The sequence below is a fragment of the Paecilomyces variotii genome (genome assembly GCF_004022145.1).
Source record: "Paecilomyces variotii strain CBS 101075 chromosome Unknown C8Q69scaffold_1, whole genome shotgun sequence".
Lineage (NCBI taxonomy): Eukaryota > Fungi > Ascomycota > Eurotiomycetes > Eurotiales > Thermoascaceae > Paecilomyces > Paecilomyces variotii.
The window spans coordinates 331,576-348,859 of record NW_021167140.1 but is presented as its reverse complement, the minus strand read 5'-3'; the positions used below and the strand labels follow the sequence as shown (position 1 = coordinate 348,859).

The 17,284-nt window shown below is 50.9% G+C and overlaps 8 protein-coding genes across 8 annotated transcripts; 5 read left to right on the top strand and 3 right to left on the bottom strand.

The window, feature by feature from the left end:
- Positions 1 to 1,396: 1,396 nt before the first annotated feature.
- C8Q69DRAFT_396839 (putative COP9 signalosome subunit 2) lies at positions 1,397 to 3,038 on the bottom strand (the record flags this gene model as incomplete). The annotated part of the gene is made up of 4 exons (XM_028627758.1): positions 1,397 to 2,617; positions 2,668 to 2,728; positions 2,783 to 2,941; positions 2,995 to 3,038. 4 exons carry the CDS (start codon positions 3,036 to 3,038, stop codon positions 1,397 to 1,399), a joined length of 1,485 nt encoding a protein of 494 aa, XP_028488578.1.
- A 276-nt stretch (positions 3,039 to 3,314) lies between these two features.
- On the top strand, positions 3,315 to 4,914 carry C8Q69DRAFT_523639 (Pre-mRNA splicing factor-domain-containing protein). The gene is made up of 2 exons (XM_028633567.1): positions 3,315 to 3,439; positions 3,502 to 4,914. Exons 1-2 carry the CDS (start codon positions 3,422 to 3,424, stop codon positions 4,714 to 4,716), a joined length of 1,233 nt encoding a protein of 410 aa, XP_028488577.1. The 5' UTR covers positions 3,315 to 3,421; the 3' UTR covers positions 4,717 to 4,914.
- A 1,489-nt stretch (positions 4,915 to 6,403) lies between these two features.
- Positions 6,404 to 7,421, top strand: C8Q69DRAFT_395442 (Rho GTPase Rho3; the record flags this gene model as incomplete). Its single annotated transcript, XM_028627692.1, has 8 exons — positions 6,404 to 6,462; positions 6,518 to 6,568; positions 6,622 to 6,639; positions 6,711 to 6,727; positions 6,793 to 6,807; positions 6,861 to 6,982; positions 7,051 to 7,252; positions 7,303 to 7,421. The coding sequence occupies 8 exons, from the start codon at positions 6,404 to 6,406 to the stop codon at positions 7,419 to 7,421; spliced, it is 603 nt and encodes a 200-aa protein (XP_028488576.1).
- Positions 7,422 to 8,001: 580 nt separating this feature from the next.
- C8Q69DRAFT_4609 (putative Lipoyltransferase) lies at positions 8,002 to 9,129 on the bottom strand. The gene has a single exon (XM_028630202.1). It carries the CDS (start codon positions 9,033 to 9,035, stop codon positions 8,175 to 8,177), a length of 861 nt encoding a protein of 286 aa, XP_028488575.1. The 5' UTR covers positions 9,036 to 9,129; the 3' UTR covers positions 8,002 to 8,174.
- Positions 9,130 to 9,501: 372 nt separating this feature from the next.
- On the bottom strand, positions 9,502 to 10,979 carry C8Q69DRAFT_4589 (pyridoxamine phosphate oxidase). The gene is made up of 3 exons (XM_028630035.1): positions 10,971 to 10,979; positions 10,558 to 10,898; positions 9,502 to 10,482 (listed from the first exon to the last, which is right to left on the bottom strand). Exons 2-3 carry the CDS (start codon positions 10,672 to 10,674, stop codon positions 9,862 to 9,864), a joined length of 738 nt encoding a protein of 245 aa, XP_028488574.1. The 5' UTR covers positions 10,675 to 10,898; positions 10,971 to 10,979; the 3' UTR covers positions 9,502 to 9,861.
- Positions 10,980 to 11,885: 906 nt separating this feature from the next.
- C8Q69DRAFT_484033 (NIPSNAP family protein) lies at positions 11,886 to 13,120 on the top strand (the record flags this gene model as incomplete). Its single annotated transcript, XM_028631750.1, has 2 exons — positions 11,886 to 12,567; positions 12,636 to 13,120. 2 exons carry the CDS (start codon positions 11,886 to 11,888, stop codon positions 13,118 to 13,120), a joined length of 1,167 nt encoding a protein of 388 aa, XP_028488573.1.
- A 1,228-nt stretch (positions 13,121 to 14,348) lies between these two features.
- On the top strand, positions 14,349 to 16,035 carry C8Q69DRAFT_395196 (aminoalcoholphosphotransferase; the record flags this gene model as incomplete). The annotated part of the gene is made up of 7 exons (XM_028627683.1): positions 14,349 to 14,492; positions 14,578 to 14,607; positions 14,719 to 14,876; positions 14,942 to 14,988; positions 15,048 to 15,143; positions 15,193 to 15,857; positions 15,910 to 16,035. The coding sequence occupies 7 exons, from the start codon at positions 14,349 to 14,351 to the stop codon at positions 16,033 to 16,035; spliced, it is 1,266 nt and encodes a 421-aa protein (XP_028488572.1).
- A 675-nt stretch (positions 16,036 to 16,710) lies between these two features.
- Positions 16,711 to 17,204, top strand: C8Q69DRAFT_484031 (40S ribosomal protein S27; the record flags this gene model as incomplete). Its single annotated transcript, XM_028631749.1, has 3 exons — positions 16,711 to 16,713; positions 16,873 to 16,935; positions 17,022 to 17,204. The coding sequence occupies 3 exons, from the start codon at positions 16,711 to 16,713 to the stop codon at positions 17,202 to 17,204; spliced, it is 249 nt and encodes an 82-aa protein (XP_028488571.1).
- Positions 17,205 to 17,284: the final 80 nt, after the last annotated feature.

Here is a 17,284-nt window from a genome sequence, read left to right as displayed (position 1 = left end):
CTTACGCCCCCGAATTCGTCGCCGTCTCTGCACAAGGCTCGCCGAGACGAGGCCTAGCAGCTTGCGTCTCCAGCTAAGAATAACTAACTAACCAGTACGGAGTACCGTTATCTCTCTACGTCCGCGGCATAACTATTTCCATCGGGGCTGGCATTCTACTGGCCTACCTTGTCCATGAAAGCGCCGAGGTCGAACCGGCCAAGCTCTTCGCTATCGTACTCCTATCGGATCAAGGAGAAACGGCCACAATGTCGTACGGGGGGAAGCAGGAAAAGAAACGGATTTATTTTGCTGACTCTCTCTCTGCACTCTGCACGCACCGAACTCCCCCGGAAGACGGATAGTCTCGATGTGATCTGGGACCCGTCCCCCGGTTGATGACCCATTGCTAGATGCACTGGGGGCCGGCCACATGTTCTCCAACTTCCAACTCATTGCTAGTGACCGAAAGCTCCCTGCAATATCCCGTTCATGCCGCCCAATTGCCAATAACGCCCGCAACAGATGACATTATTGGAGCGACGTTGTGTCCACAGCATTGCTAGTTTTGCTCGCTTTCAAAATTTTTTTGCACCTCTAGACCGATCCCTACCTGATTTATGATGGTTAACGCGAGATAGGGGACTCGTTGCAAGGAACATCTATTTAATAATTACTAACTACATCAATTAACTACTACCGGTACATCTATCTATCCAGGCAAAAAGACCCAAACTGCGCTCTTAGAGTTTCCTTTCCGCTGTTAGACGTCCTGCCTAGCGCCGGCCGCTCCCGCTGTGATTTGTGGCCTTGCGAGAGTACGGTACTAATGGTCATGGTTCGTGGTTAATGGTTATACTTATGGATGACATGGGCACTGGCCTTCTCAGCTCCCCGGAGATCGTTGGAGCCTATCTCGATCTCGCCCTGCACTAACTGTTAATTACTCGAACTAGGGTATTCGATGCTTCACCATCCTTGAGTACAAAGTGCTAAGCTAGCTTAGCTGAACAGAGACTTGGAGGACGGACCGACTGCCCTGGTTAACTTTGTCGCTTACGGGGGCACTCCGATTCGTTTGAAGGACAATTACAAAAGGGACATGCAATTGACTCGAGGAGACTGTGATGCAACTTCCCGGTCTTTTGACGAAACCACCTCGCCCCTCTAGTATCTGGCATTGCCGCCGGCAGATAGTCGTCCTAGTCTGGGCGGGTATTTTTTCGATTCGAGGCCCGCAGCTCAGCTACGTTGCTAGTCATGGGCGGGCAAAGCAAAAGCACAAATTGCTGGCCAGACAAAAGAACAATGTCTGCATGAAATATTCCAGTGTAAATTACCCACGTATCTATCTAGACAGGCCGCTGCATCATCGTAAGCTAGAAAAAGAAATTCATGTTTCTCCTGAGAAGACCGTTCAAAATGCTTTTCCCATGCTGGATTTCCCCTTCCATCCACTCCGGAGCTTGGCGCTGGCTGCGTGCAAGCTGTCCGTCGTGTCTGAAGGTAGCATCGCGCTAGGAGGTGCACCAAGGATCTGGGAGCTGTCTTCCGCCTTGAACCCTTCGCCGTCTTTGAGCACCGTACGCCACAGGGCTTCCAGGGATGATGACCATTCCTGGAGGGATCGGAGCCGCTCCACGTCGCTTAGACTCTCCACTACCACTGTTCCATTCTCCTGGTCGATCTTTGCATTCAGTTTCCGGTCCATGATGAGGAAGCTTAAAATCTCCTGCACTTCAGACACGGAGATCTTGATCTGCTTGGAGATGAACACCATGTTGAACCGTGTGTATGGAGCGATGAGTTTAAGAACAGCCTTAGTGCGCATATTCCGACTGACTTCGTCGATGTTTTCAGCAATGAACGGATCCGCGAGCAGATCCTGGTTCTTGCTCAGGATTGCTTCGTACGTGTGGATATCGTCCCTTTGAAAGGCATCAACGAGGTCGGTCATGGCTGAAATGCGGGGGTCGTTCCGGTATGGCTTCGTCTCCTGCGAATCGAACGGGTTGATATCGGATTTCATCAACATGGTGGTCAAGACAAGGTACTTCAGCACCTGGATGCGCTGCATCGAACCAGCCTCGTCATAGTTGCGGAATGACTCGAAGAAGTCGCTCTGTGCCTGCTCCCAGTTCTCCTCGCTCATATGCATCTTGCCGCCACATTCGCGGATGATACCCATGATCTTGGGATGTGGTACAGCAGATCGGACCCGCAGAGCTCGCTGATATAGCGCCTTAAGTCGCTTATTGTTCTTTGTCTCTGCATACATCTGTATCTCCAGCGCATAAACCTCGAGGGAATAGGTACCCTTGCTAGGATCATCGGTCCCATCCTCCCGCTGGCATGCACGATGTAGCTCCCGGAGCTTCTTGCTTAACTGACCGTACTCCTTGCGGTCCAACCAAAGTCGGGCCAGTTTGATATTTGTCTTCAGCCACAGCCGTTCGTTATTTGTGCTTTGAAAGGAGTTCAGGGTGAGTCGGTAGAATTCTTCCATGCAGTGGTAGGCTTTCTCATCGTCGGAGCCCTTCTCAATGTAGTCTAGCATGTTGTTGATCGATTTCTCAGAGTAGTTTCGTGTCACAGCGGACTTGACGTAGGTGAGGAGCTCCCGGTAGTGTTCGATGGCCTTGGAACAAGTCAGATATGAGCGTAGCGAATAGACGTCTCTTAACTTACATCACTATATCTCCCGAGCTTGAATTCTAGTTTTATAGCCTGTTTTAACCCTTTGAATCCCCTGTCAAGTCACGTCAGGTGTCCGTTATTCCAACGTGTAAGCTAGGAAGCTAACCATTCTCCTTTCTCTTCCTCGAGAGCTGGCACCCCCAGGAACTCATCGATGGCCTCTTCTGGGTTGTCTGCCTTCATCTGCTTGGCATTGTAGTATTTGTTCTCGATACCGACATCCGCAGATTCATCGTCGTCGGCATCCTCGTATTCGAAGTCATAGCTATGGCCCTGGTTAACGTAGATCCACGGAGCACGATATCTGGGAAGACGTACTCCTCGTCACCGGACTCTTGCATGAAATCATCGTCGTCCGACATCGTGGTGATAGTGCGAACCGCAGAAAGAGCTCTTCACAACAAGCTTAATGTAGATTTCGATGTCGATGGGAAGTTGTTTCGTGAACGCGTCAAGGTAAATCGATTCAAGTTTGCTTGTAACTGCGGTGTTGTCTTTGGCCCAGTATTTCAGCCTGGAGCTCCGCAGGCATCGGGATCTGGGGCACTTAAGGCGTTCCCCGCGCTAGTGGCTGGTTTAGCCGCTAGTGCACCGCCTACAACAATTGCCGCCCGTTACAATAATAGCTGGTCGCGGACATCCAACTCTCTCGCAGACATCGCCAACCTGCACACAACCAACCTCTGGTCCATTATCGAGCCTAACCCAGCAGCTTTCGATTAGCTGCGCATAATACTAGCCCAAAATGGGTGGTGGTGACCTGGTAAGTTGGAAATCTTCAATATTCCTAGCTGAGATAGAAGCTAACCATGGTGAATGAAATAGAACCTCAAGAAAAGTTGGCATCCCGTTCTCCAGAAGAACCAGGAGAAGCGATGGCTGGCAGAAAAGAAGGCGCTCGAGGAGCGCAAGCGCATCGACCAGATGATGAGGGAACGCCAGGAAGAGAGACAGATACAGGAACTTCAGGAGTTACAAGAAGCTGCTGGTGGCAAAAAGCGTCAGAACAGAGTCGACTGGATGTATAGTGGGCCAACAGATGGACAACTTGGAACTACGGAAGAAATGGAAGGCTATCTCTTGGGAAAGAGACGCATTGACGCATTGATCAAAGGAACAGACAACCAAAAGCTGGAGAAGTCGGCCAAGGAGGAGTCTTTCCTGACGGCGCAGAATGCGAACACCCTGAGAGATACGGCTGCGAAAATCCGTGAAGATCCAATGCTTGCTATCAAGAAACAGGAACAAGCAGCATACGAAGCGATGATGAACGACCCTGTTCGAAGGAGACAGCTGCTTAAGGCCGCGGGAGCCGATGACAAGTCAGAGAGGGAACACAAGCATCGCAGACACCGCCACCACCATAGGGATGATGAGAGCCGGCGTTCGCGACATAGGAGCAGCCGGTACGATGAAGAGGATGATCGCCGATCTAGTCATCGTCGTCGACACCGTTCCCGAAGTGCTGCCCGGTCCCGGTCACGTTCGCCTGATTACGAGAGATCCAGCAGACGCTCTGATGAGCGAAGACATCGATCACGAAGATCTCCGTCCCCGTATAAAGAGAGAACAACCCGCGATCCGTCTCCATATTCTCGAAACCGACCTTATGAGCGACGGTCCCGGTCCAGATCGCGCTCACCGTACCGCAAGCCAGCGGAGTCACCCCGCCAACGAAACTATGGCAGACGTTCTCCGGACAGATATAGGGATTCCGACAGGGGTTCTGGCAGGGCTCCTGCACCTGCAGCTTCTGCTTCTGCTTCTGCCAATGCTGATGCCGAGAGAGCAGCTCGATTGGCGGCCATGCAGCAGGATGCAAATGAGCTCGACCGGCAGCGCTTGGAAAGACTAGCAGCCGCGGAAGAACGAGAGAAGGCCGAAAGGGAAGCGGAAGAAGCAGCTCGTGCTCAATCCAGCAAACTCGGAGGCAAGGGTGCTTTCGTCGGCGACCTCAATCGCCGCGCGGGCAACCTGGATCTTTCGGAGAGACTACGCAGAGGCCGGGGGAACATCGAAAGGGAACAGGCAGCCTTCTAAATGGATGGCAAATGATTGCTATATTATATTTGGTGTTTACAAATTTTCCTCGCATGGTTTATTATGGATCGATGGGACAGCACTATTATCGATATGGCGTTAGGTTTAGGGAACTCCTGAGGAATTGAACTTTTATTCTGATCACAGTATACAGCTTCACATTTGCCCTTCAATTCTTCTGTAGACACATAACTAGTGCAATAGCTGAGGGTTCTCCAAGGCAGTATACCAGCATCTGTGTGGCCTGCGCCGAACACGATCTCGATGGACGGCACTCTAAAACTGGGCACTACTATACAAGAAATCTGATAGACTTAACGGGGGACAGTATCAATGTCTCAGCTAGGTAACACTGTTTAAGCCTACAGTGAGATTTTCACTGTTATCTAAGCGGCTGCACATTATAACTGAGCAGTGTTGAGTTCCACCGTCGACTTCCTCCAGGCGCATTTTTCAATCGACTAGATATCCGTCTCTCTGGCCATGGAACTGCTTCTAGAACCAATGATTTATGAATTAGATATTTCCCCAACGATATTAGTCTGCGAATTGCCCCATATGAATACTTGAAATATTGGCGTCGTTATGTCGAATTTGCGCGCTACTTCGATAATTATCTGGCCTTCATCCCTGATGCATTTTGGCCTTAGTTTCTATAGCGGAGCTCCATTCGACCCTGTTTTGCCTTGCAATATAGTCGGGGTCGACATGGAAGATCCTACAATACTGTAGCATAGGCTATTAAGTTCTTGACTATGTAGCGATGTCTACGCGTCCATGCTACCAGTGAAGGTACTGCACATTCCCTGTACTGACTCTATCGGAAAGGTGACCGTTTGAGACCTAATGTCGGATTTCTGGCATCGCAATCCTATGGTACTTAATTGCCTCGCGTCTTTCTAAGAATTCAAAGAAAGGACTACATATTCTAACAAAAGCAACGCGAAAATAGACAACCCTGAAGATATTTCTCGGATCAGGAAAGGATAGCGGTGCTGGTTTGCAGATCTTCATTGCTAGCTTCCATCGGCGCAGCATAGCTCAAGTTCCAGAATAGTAAAGTCAGATATTCGATCCATGAATAATGATTACCATGAGACATCAGCAATGCCATAGGCTCTTCGCCGCGCGTCAACGTAATTAAGAATGCCACTGTCTCACAGAACCCCTGGCAATGTTGACTCGCCGTTAAGATATGGAATTATAGGTGGCTGGCGAAAAGGAGAAGCGCAGGATGCAATCATCTGAGAAAAAGTAACAATATCTGACCTCCAGCCACGCTTTTTTTGAACAAGGACATTCGTTACCTGTCAGAATCACGCGGGCGATCAATAGTAATAACGGCAAGGAAAATAGTTACGAGATTGGGTTCGACGATAAGCTTTGATGTGCTGTCCAGCAAGTCTGCGGCTCGGCTGTCCAGCCCGTGCTTCATTACACGTTGTAGATCGCTAGGTCCCTGAGATCGCTTATTCGCCGAGAACGCCCAGCTGCTCAATGCCATCGACCTGGACATCATCAAGGAACTGATCTTCGCCTTCGTTCACTGACAGGCTGCCAGAGTGATTCTGAACAACGACCCCAGAACCTGCGACACACGAGACCTCGCCCGATCAATTGACTAGCTCCCCTCCCTCGCGACTATACTACGCTCCCAGTCTCCGCTTTCGCGTCACTAAAGCCGACAATGGTCTCGCTGGCTCTGTGCGGACGACAGAAGGTCGTCCAGCGCAAGATGGTGCTTCTGTCAGTCTCATGCGATCTGGCTGGATATATTGTGCATTTCTAACCTGAGAGATAGAGGAGATGGTGCCTGTGGAAAGACATCAGCGCTGAACGTCTTCACGAGGGGGTGAGTATGCGCTCCTGCCGTCGCTTTCGAGCCTGCTAACGGATCGTATTCAGTTTCTTCCCAACTGTCTAGTAAGATGAACCTGTCCAGATAGATCGCATTGTTGAGCAGTGTTAACCGTCCTTCTATCGCGTCTCAACAGCGAACCTACTGTTTTCGGTACGGAATCAAGCCCCTGAAACCTATTGTCGCATGTCACAGGCTAACACTCTCGACCTTCCCAGAGAACTATGTACACGGTAAATATCGCAGCCCTTATTTGAATACGTGCAGATGCTTATCGACCGGCAAGATATCTTCGTCGACAACGTACACATGGAATTATCTCTGTGGGATACGGCAGGTCAGGAAGAATTCGACCGGTTACGCGCCCTTTCCTACGAAGACACGCACGTCATAATGCTTTGTTTCAGCGTGCGTACAGTCTACTGAAAAACGCCCCCCTGGTGGCAGTCGCGGCTAATATATGCATCCAAATATAGATTGATAACAAAGATTCGTTCGAGAACGTGTCGTCAAAATGGATGGCCGAGATCCAAGAAAACTGCCCCGGAGTGAAGATTGTCCTGACTGCGCTCAAGTGTGATCTGCGAAAGGACGAAGAGCAGAATGAGAACCCGAACGCGATAAGCTTCGAGGAGGGACTGAGCAAGGCAAAGGAGATTGGCGCTGTCAAGTATCTCGGTACGGTTGCGATCTTTTGGCACGATACCAGTCTAGCTAACTGCTCACAGAGTGCTCTGCCGTTCAAAACCGGGGGATTCGAGAGAGCTTCTACGAAGCGGCCAAGGTTGCGCTCGAGGTCAAGGCTTCGGGATCGAAAGGAGGCGGCTCGCAATGCATTATTCAGTAAGAGTCTAGATGTCGGCCCTCTGTCCGGAGATCTCGTTAGTTCGACCGTACCATCTCCACCGCCATCTGCATGCTCTATTTGATCTCATGATTTTTCTTCCCCGCCCCAATGCGTCTCGACGGAGGCTTGGGTCTGATCGTGTCCTCGCGGCCACTTTTTTTTTTTTCTTATTCCCTGGTGTGATCCACTGGAGATCCCTCTGATTTTGCACGACATTTGATGACGACAAATTTGGGATTTTCACTGTCCTCTTATGATATCCGGAAAGCACAGGCGAAAGATTTCAGGAAAATCTTTTTTTCTTTATCGTCTTTTATACATACCTTTGGACTTCGTCTTGCCGGGACCCCGCATCCTCTTTGGAGAGACTTCGCGAAAAATGCTCACATGCTACGGTGATAGGTGAGAGACTGTTGGTTCTGGCAAGTGAGGGTGCGAGATGTACCCTATTCATTTCATCAATTCCTTTTCTAGTGTTTGGATCACCGGGCACTTTTTATTATTACTACTTTTATTACTTTTATACCTAGTCTTTCTTGAAAAATCAATACTATCTAATGATTCGGGGAGAAAGATATCTTTCCATTAATTGGAAAGCTCCATGTGGAGCAGCAGTGTTGTATCCTATAATTCATGGATGGCATTCCTTTTAGGAAAGGAGCAGCTGTAGCTATTATTTCCCCAGCTAATAGATATAATCCCCGTAGCTTTTCCTGAGATAGATCCAGACATCCCACAACTACCCCCCCTAATCTAATCTAACAACTCATCCTCCCGAACCGTATAGACCTCCTCAATCTTCTCCCCATGACTCCCCGTCCCACAATAATCTTTATTATGCCTATTCACAAACGCAGCAACAAACCGCCTCGCGACATCCTCCATCGTCACGTCCCGAACACCCAATCCTTCCAAACTGGTCGCCTCCCTCCCTTCCAATCCACACGCAACGATCTGTTTAAAGAACCACATCGGCTCCTCCGTCACATTCAACCCGATTCCATAACTGCTTATATTCCTCCGCAGATGCACTCCGACCGCAGTAATCTTCTTCGGCAGGGCATTCCCCCCATCAGAAACCCACACCCCCGGATCCTCCGTCGTGAAACCCTTCACTCCAAACCCATCCAACACATCAATGACGCTATTTTCCAACAACCGAATATGACACCTTGGCGTGAGTCCCATCCGTCGTAGATCGAGGACCGTATATCCGACCAACTGCCCGGGACCATGATACGTCGTCTGTCCCCCGCGAAGCGTAGGATGATATTCAGCTATGGGCGCCGAACCATCTTTGGCGGACGTGAGGAGGGATCGAATTGGTTCCAGGGGCGGAGGGAGGGATAGTGGACCGTCTTCTTTTTCGGGATATGTGTTGGATGGAGGAAGGTCGCGGCGTCCGGTCGTGTAGACGGGATTGGGACTGAATGTGATTATGGTTGGGTCGGGAGGTGTAGGTGTAGTTGTGGAATCTTGACTTGTTGCTGTCGAAGTGGCAGGGGGAGAAGATGCTTTTTTATAAGCTAATAATCGCGCAGCGAGGGTTTGTTGGAGATGCGAAACGCGCGAAAAGGGCGTGATGTTCGGGAAGTGGATGTGTGCGAGTCTCATTGTGTGTGAGAGGTGTCTATTTTTTATTTATTTTCTTTTCGTGATTGCGAGTGGTTCGAGGGTATCAGGATTCGATTCGAATAGATAGACACAGAGAGAGAATGAGAGAGCAATTATTTAGAGAGTTCGTTGATTTCCCAAACAAAGAACCCTTTCCGGAAGAAACGCAAATCCAAGGAAGAAATAACTTATTGCACCGCAAAGCAATCAATTGCTATATCAGTAGCACAATACTTCGTGCAATGTGGATAGCTATGAGCTTGGATGGAGACTCGAACTTGGAAAGCTGGACAAGTCTCCGCAAACAAGACCGGCGGAAATGTTCATTACAGATGCGGAGTTACGCGGATATAAAATGTCACGTGATCAAATACAGGGTCGATACGATGGATGCGTTATTACACTTTTGCGGGTACTGGCAGGATTCAATTGCTAGTTATTACTTTGTTCTTACGAGTTAGATCCGTAGAAGATGAATGTAGGTTTTATTGTGTGCTAGAGGATAGATTATGGATTCTATATGAACATGGTCTGTATTTCTGTTTCTCTATTTCGACCGTCATTTGAATGGATTTATTGTATCCGATTTTTAGATACGTGGAGATTTTCATACTTAGTCCAAGTCACTAGACGCCATAGCCCTGAAAACTCCAGACTCTGCAAGCTGTGTACGGAATGACATATTTGGAAGATAGCGACATCAGGACCGATTTCCATGTTCGTCCGTTTCCCAGAGGAACCAATCTAGATCAGCGACTGGAAGTCCAAGTTCGTATGAACTTGATAATAGCAAGTCAGAACTTATCGTCCTCTGCTCTGAACGCTATCATGATGCAGCCGACGGAGATACTCCGTTGACTAACCCGTGCTGCTCCTCTCCTTCCGCGACGACCTTCCAATCGCGCACCCCACCTTTCCAGTCTGCTATGCGGCCCTCCTTTATAGGCACCACGACCACCCGCACCGACTCATCCATCACGGTGGCAGGGTCCATCTGCGGCTCGCCCTGCTGCTGCCCGAAGAGTGCGGTCTCCTCACCGGACGCAAAGGTGTTGTTCTCCAGATGGCGTTCCTTGGCCCAACGTTCCTCCTCGGAGCCAGGCTCGAGGAAACGTGCAGTGCCCGTGATGGTAGTAGAGATACTGGAGAGAGCGCTCGTGTTGATGCTCAGCAGTAGACTGGCCAGAGAGGAGCGGGTGGCCGCAGGCGGCGGGGAGCCGTCACGGGCACCGGCGGGATTTGGACCGCGAGTGGGCGGGCGATGGGAGACCCAGTCATGGACCAGGAGGGAGACTCGTGGATTCGAGAGCAGATGCAGAGTTTTACGGGACGACGGGTTGGTGGTCATGATAATCGTGGGCTCAGAGGAGAATGGCGTCGAGGGAAGATAGGTGTAGGACATGAGAGAGATATGAGGGGTGAGGTCGTCGCATGTTGCGAGATGGAGCTGCAGAACAGTTCACACGTCAGTGAGATGCCCGGTGGATGAAGTCAATGTCAGTATAATGCGTCCAGAACATACGAAGCGCGCATTCTTCAGGCATGAGACCACTTCAGACGGGAGAGAAGTCGCGATGTGTGGGTGGGTGGTGGTTGCGGACGCCTCGTAGGTGAGGGGCGGATTGCGCGTGTCTGCCATGGTTGCGATATAGAGAGAGAGAGAGAGAGAGGGAGAGAGATGTAGTTGTGCTAGTGAATTACTCAAGAAGAGCTGTCAGCAGTGATCGATCACCAGCAGACGAGGGAGGGCAGTGTGATAGATGGCAGGTGAAGCAGTTGAGCTCTTGAGGTTCTGGTTCTGGTTCTTTTTTGGCGGGGTCCAGCCAAGAACGGAAGCACTGGAAGCTTTAGTTACCCAGCTAACTTACTTGGTATTTAGTTACTCTCCTCTGTAAGTTAAATCACCCAAGACTTGCAAGTAATAATCATACATACTCGTATGATAACTAACTAACTAAACTACTCCAGCTGCTAGCGGTAAATCGCACGCCGTCTGAGCTCCACTGACTCCTCGCAACAATAATAATCGACGTCATGCTATGGAGATCAGAAAGCTGGATGCAACGGGCCAAGGGAGAGCAAAGGAAGAGGTATTTAAGATCGAAATATGACCTATTCGAGCTATGCTGGACTCCATAAGTAGACGCTCTTTTGTCTCTGTGCGACAAACAACACGACTCAATAAATCCCGAGACAACCAACGCCACAGATCAATCTAGCTTCTCCCCCCGCGTTTCCGTGCTTTCCCCAGCTTTCGCTCTCGGTCCGCATGCGTCGCAACCCAACCGGATCGTCTTGTTCGCTCTCGACTCTCCTTCCCCTCGCGCTGCTACCCATCTCTCCTCCCTTGGCTCTCTCTTCCAACTACTAGCAAGCACGATTACTTGCAACTAGCACGGTCACTGCATCCCTGGGGGAATTATACACACTCGTGCTCCCCCGGTTACTGCAAGTCGACCAGCTACCGATCTGCGAAGACTACTACTACCATCGACAGCGATTGCAGCCAATTCCCGCTCTACCATTTCCAAGCCCCCCCAATCAACTCTCTCGCCCAGTCTTCGAGTCTCACAGTCAGTCTTCACGCAGACCCCCAAGACGGCACCCTCCAGGCTTCTCCTCACGATCGTCGTCTCGTGGCACGCGAATCCTCCGAGTCTTAGCTAGACCCCAAAGGACAGGACCCAGGATATCTATCTCGAGGGAGACTCTTATCGTGCCCGAGGAGAGCCAACATTTACTATTCCCCGGAGATCGCAACACACACGGCCACTGTGAGGCCGGCACCGCGTTGCCTGCTTGCTTTGTTTGCTTGCCTGGATCGGTTCATCTTGTCATCCATATCCCACCATGCTGTCAACACGTGCTCTCCGCCTCCCGCGCTTGAGCGTATCCCTGCGGTCCTTCTCGACCTCTTCCATCCAGCAGCGTGCCCCCTCGATCAGGGACCTCACGCCCGATTCTGCTGATCAGTTCAATGCCCGACAGAGAGAGTTTCGAGAGAATCTCGAGGCAGCTCGTCAGAGAAAGTTGCAGCAAGAGAGTCAGTTGGCCGATGCTTCTGCTTCTGCTTCTTTTTCTTCTTCCCCTAGCACTTACCCCCGTGATCGTCTTGAAGAAACCACCGAGCCTCCCACTGCTCCGAGCGTGAGCAATGCGAGCGGTGATGTTTCTTCTGTTCCTGACGCAGCTGAATCCCTCGATCATCATGCCTTGGGCTCACTGGCCACCCATCGTATTGTAGGAGAACAGCACACTGAACAAGCCTCCAAGCGAGGCCCCCTCTCGTCGCTTCTCTACGGCACCAAGGAGGGCCAGCAGCTCGACAAGGAGATCGAGCGCTCCTTCTCCCAGGTGCTTGCGCGCGGAAAATACGTGCACTCGATCGTCTTCCATGAGGTCAAACCCGAGAAGGTGGACGAGTATGTAGACCTCGTGGGGAACTGGTATCCGAAAATCGCGGGCATGAAAGAGAACAAGGTCAATCTGGTTGGCAGCTGGCGGACAGAAGTCGGTGACAACGACACATTCGGTAGGAGCGACATCTGGGCCCTTCATAACCTTGGGTGGTCATTGTCTGATAACTAACTTATTTGACAGTGCACATTTGGGAATACCAACGCTACAGCGGCTACCATGGCTCTCTAAACGCCATTTCTCAGCTGCCCGGATACGACGAGTTCGACAGCAAGCTGAGAACTATGATTAAGAGCAAGAGTACCTCGCTCATGCAGGAGTTTTCCTTCTGGCCAACGACCCCTCCGCGCCGCCTCGGAGGCGTCTTCGAGCTGCGATCGTATACTCTTCACCCCGGAAACCTGTTGGAGTGGGAGACTCATTGGCGCCGTGGCCTCAAGGCGCGCCGGGAAGTCATGGAAGGGGTTGGCGCGTGGTTCGTCCAAATCGGCGATCTGAACACTGTGCATCATCTGTGGCAGTTTGCGAACCTGGAGGAACGCAAAGTTCGCCGTGAGCAGTCCTGGAATGTCGAAGGCTGGGCGGAGACCGTCCACAAGACCGTCCCGCTCATTCAGAACATGAAGAGCAGAGTCCTGATCGCCCTGCCATGGAGTCCTGTCGGCTAAATGCCTAGCTCGTTCACAGAAGCTTGACCGCCCCCTTCGCACCTGACACTCAACATGGACATTGGACAGAGCCTGCACCGTGGACACCTCTCCAGACCGGACTGGGTATGAGGGATATTAGCAGAGACGCCTCGGTTGCGGCCATCTATCTAACCCACGGATTGCATGTGATGGACGAGTCGATTTTGCAGCCGACATTCGTGTCATCTTTTCATGTCTCGGAAGCATATGTGAATAGCATAGCATAGCATGCCGTCATCATAGTCAGAATGAATCGGTAGTATTTATCAATCATGGGTGAAATAGTAGCGCCGTCCTTGAGTATGAATCGAGATTTTCCACAGGAAACAGTGCCTTGCTTCTTGCGGTTCTATTGAGCCTAGAACTTGGGGATTCGACGCGTTCCTGGTACTAGTTAAGACGTTGAGATTAACGTTCTTCGCTATCCAAACGTGATCATCCTTGAGGCCGTTCAGCTATCATATTCCAGTTGATAACTCAATGACACGCGTCGACTCGTGAGCATAACAGTCATTGTTCTGACCCTGACATTGGAATCTACTTCTAAGTTCTAAGACATCCAAATCCGCCTGCGAAGGTTATTACCCGAACGGGAATAAGGGAGAACTAAGACATGCGGGCTGGAGAACAGCTAGGCCATAAGCAGCAGCGATAGGCGTTGTTGAGTTCTCGAAACATCAACAATAATACGGAGTAGTTAATAGTTCATCGTGACAAAGGTGCAGTCACTCGTTGCCAAATTGATGATATGATAAAATGAAGAGAATGGTGGATAAATATCGATAGTCCCACTGGAAAGATGCAGTCGATCAACAACGACGCTCTGGATGTTTCTGAAGCCTTCCGCGCGCACGTGCAGCAGCCAATAGGATACGAAAGCCCATCGACCCGGCCCAGGAACCGATGACGTCCCGCCGTCTCGTGCTTGGCTCTCCGCCGGGCAGAAAAAGAACACCCCGGCAAAAAAATAGTCTACAAAAAAAAGATCTCGTTGCGAGTGACCAGGTGTCCCATTGATCTCCCAGCGCATCTGGTCTTCTGGCGACGACAGCGGAGTTCTGCCGCTCCAGGTCCATTCTGTTTCTTGGAATTCTTTCCTACAGGGTCCTCGTCTCGGGTTGAAGACAGATCCCGCCCGGATCCTCCGCTCCTGTCTTGACCGGAAACTCTCCAACGCGCCAGGAAGTGGACGCGAATCACGCAGAAAATGGTTTATATTCGCCAATATCAATTGTCCGCGCTGCGGGAGTATAAATATGCTGGTGTCGACCATTCCCTCGTCAGTCGGTATATACTCAAACCGTTCTACTCGAACTTTGTGATAAAATGTTTTCCCATGAGTATGGCGTATGTAGATCTCCTATCCCCTGATCAAAAAGCTCCCCCCCTGGTCTGGAGATTTATGATAGAGAGAGGAACTTGTTTGCTGATGGAAGTGGACGATTCCTTCGCGTAGACCCAACGCCGTAAGTCCTTCCACCCTGACGCGCCTTTTCGTCTCGTCTCCCCGTCGAGTGCATTATGATATGCCCACCTGCAGTCAACATAGATAGTAATCCGATCCAATGGCTTTCTAGATCACTCTTACGGGCTTTATGTTCGTCGTCGCCAACTTCTTGACCATGCTCTGGTATAATCCGACTCTGGATCAGGATTGTCCCCCGTGGGTCTATGCCAGCTGGGCCCTGGGCCTGTGGTTGTATCAGACCTTTGATGCGGTGGATGGGATGCAAGCGTAAGCGGTCATCTGGACTGGTATTGGTGTTTGGTATGCCGGTCTTGCTGATTTGGTTTCAATAGCCGGAGAACGAAGCAGAGTGGTCCGCTGGGCGAGCTTTTCGATCATGGTAGGTTTGCGATGTGGTCGTGTATGACGCGCAGGACGTAGGTTGACGATTGTTTGTAGGTGTGGATGCCTGCAATACCGCCTTGGGTGTTCTGATCTTCAGCGCCGCGATGAATCTCGGCCAGACATGGGCTACCGTGTTGACATTGTTTGGATGTATGTCTCTCCCTCCAGGAAGTGGTTCCATGTTGCTGACCGCCTGCAGCTACCATGACGTTCTACGTCCAGACCTGGGACGAGTACTACACGCATGTCCTGACGCTGGGTATCGTCTCGGGGCCCGTTGAGGGTGTCTTGACCCTTTGCATTGTCTTCGCCTTTACGGCCTACCAAGGTGGTGCTAGCTTCTGGCACCGCTCCATGTTCGAGACCATAGGTGTCTCCAAGACGGATATCATTCCGGAGCAGATTTACAACATGCCTTTCACCCAGTGGTACATCATTTATGGCGCTGTGATGCTCTTCTTCGCAACGGGGTCTAGCATTGTGCATGTTATCAACAGTCGCCGGGCACGCGGTCTGGATCCGTACCAGCCTCTCCTCGGTCTGTTGCCTCTTGTTGCTACATGGACCCTGGTGCCGGGATATCTGTACCTCCAACCGACGATACTGGAGAACCATCTGATTCCGTTTGTCCTGTACGTGGGTCTCATCAACGCCTATTCGGTGGGTAGGATGATCGTTGCGCACCTGGTCAAGACCGACTTCCCGTACTTCAACATCCTCCTGCTGCCTCTTGCGGTTGGTGTCCTCGACAGCCTTGCGCCCCGTTTCGGTCTGTGGCCCAGCATTCTCGGTGATGGACCCTACCAGGTTCCCTTCGTGTTCCTCTGCCTGGGTCTTGCGCTGGGCGTGTACGGTAGCTTTGTGGTATGTCCTCCCAGCAAACAACTAGTTCTAGGATGCGGCTGACTCTATCTAGCACGATGTCATTACCACGATCTGCGACTACATTGACATCTGGTGCCTGACCATCAAGCACCCGCATGTTGAAGAGAAGCAGATCCAGGTCGGCCACGCCGAGGCCGTCACAAAGAAGACGAAATGATCGACGAGCAATGTTTCGTCTGTCACGACGTGAGCAACGGTTGGATCCCTATATTATTACCGGCAACACTTCATTACATGACCACGAAAAGATGTCGAGATGCCGCATTACCATCGAGAAGTGGAGGGCGAATTGTACAGACTAAGAACGCGTGGTAAGCGTATTAGACTATAGAGGGTCTGGCAGGGCCGAGACAGAGTATGATGTCCATTTGATGAGCAGACCCGATTAACTTATCGTCATATAGACCAACTTGTATACTTCATGTGATCTATCTATTCTGAATTGTTTTAATGAGAAGCTTGTTTCATTTCTTGGAAGCTCTTCGCAGTGATCATAATTGGTTCAACTGGACGTAGGATCTCTCGTTAGTTAAACTGTTAATGAAACTGTATGATTTGTATTTGTATCTGTAGAGGCCAGTTCGAAGGCCTAGAAGGTCCTCATCAGCTGCGGCGCGGGTGGCAACGCGGGTCGCTGGAAAAAGTCAACTAAGCGAGGGCACAAACCCTATGCGCGCTCACTTTGGGCGTGCTGAGCGGCTCCACTGACTGATTTCGACTTCTCGATCTCCATCACCACGAGACCACCTCTTCCGTTCCCTACCCTCACCAGGCCATCTGCATCAGCGCCATTATCAACTCTCCTCGCTGATAATAATCAAGTCTTGCCAAGATGGTAGGTGCTGTCCGGCCTCGTTGACCCTTGACCATACCAGGTTCGATGGTTGCGCCCCTGCTAGGGCCTCTACCAGCCGACCGTGGCGATGTGGCCACCATCATGAAATATTGCATCCAGGAGGAATTTGTGACTGACAGGTTTTGCTTCCATCTACAGGTTCTCGCGGTCGATCTCCTCAACCCCAACCCTCAGACTGAGGCCCGCAAGCACAAGCTCAAGGTGCGATCTACCCGATAGTTTCGATCCAAAGACACGACTCAAAGACAGAACGGCTGGCTGACATGGAAATAATTTCTCCTCAACAGACTCTTGTGCCTGCTCCTCGCTCCTTCTTCATGGACGTCAAGTGCCCCGGTTGCTTCACCATCACCACCGTCTTCTCGCACGCCCAGACCGTCGTCATCTGCGCTGGATGCTCGACCGTCCTGTGCCAGCCCACCGGTGGCAAGGCCAGACTCACTGAGGGATGCTCTTTCCGGAGGAAGTAAACTGTTTTGCAAATGTTACGGACCCCCTGCGATGAAAAGCAACCATGGCGTTAAAACACAGTTTTTCCTTCCTCGATGAT

Coding starts and splice junctions, on each gene's coding strand:
- C8Q69DRAFT_4609 (XM_028630202.1), bottom strand. CDS start 9,035: ATGAGACTCGCACACATCCACTTCCCGAACATCACGCCCTTTTCGCGC.
- C8Q69DRAFT_4589 (XM_028630035.1), bottom strand. CDS start 10,674: ATGGCAGACACGCGCAATCCGCCCCTCACCTACGAGGCGTCCGCAACC. Junction 10,483..10,557: donor GCCTGAAGAATGCGCGCTTC/GTATGTTCTGGA, acceptor ACTGTTCTGCAG/CTCCATCTCGCAACATGCGA.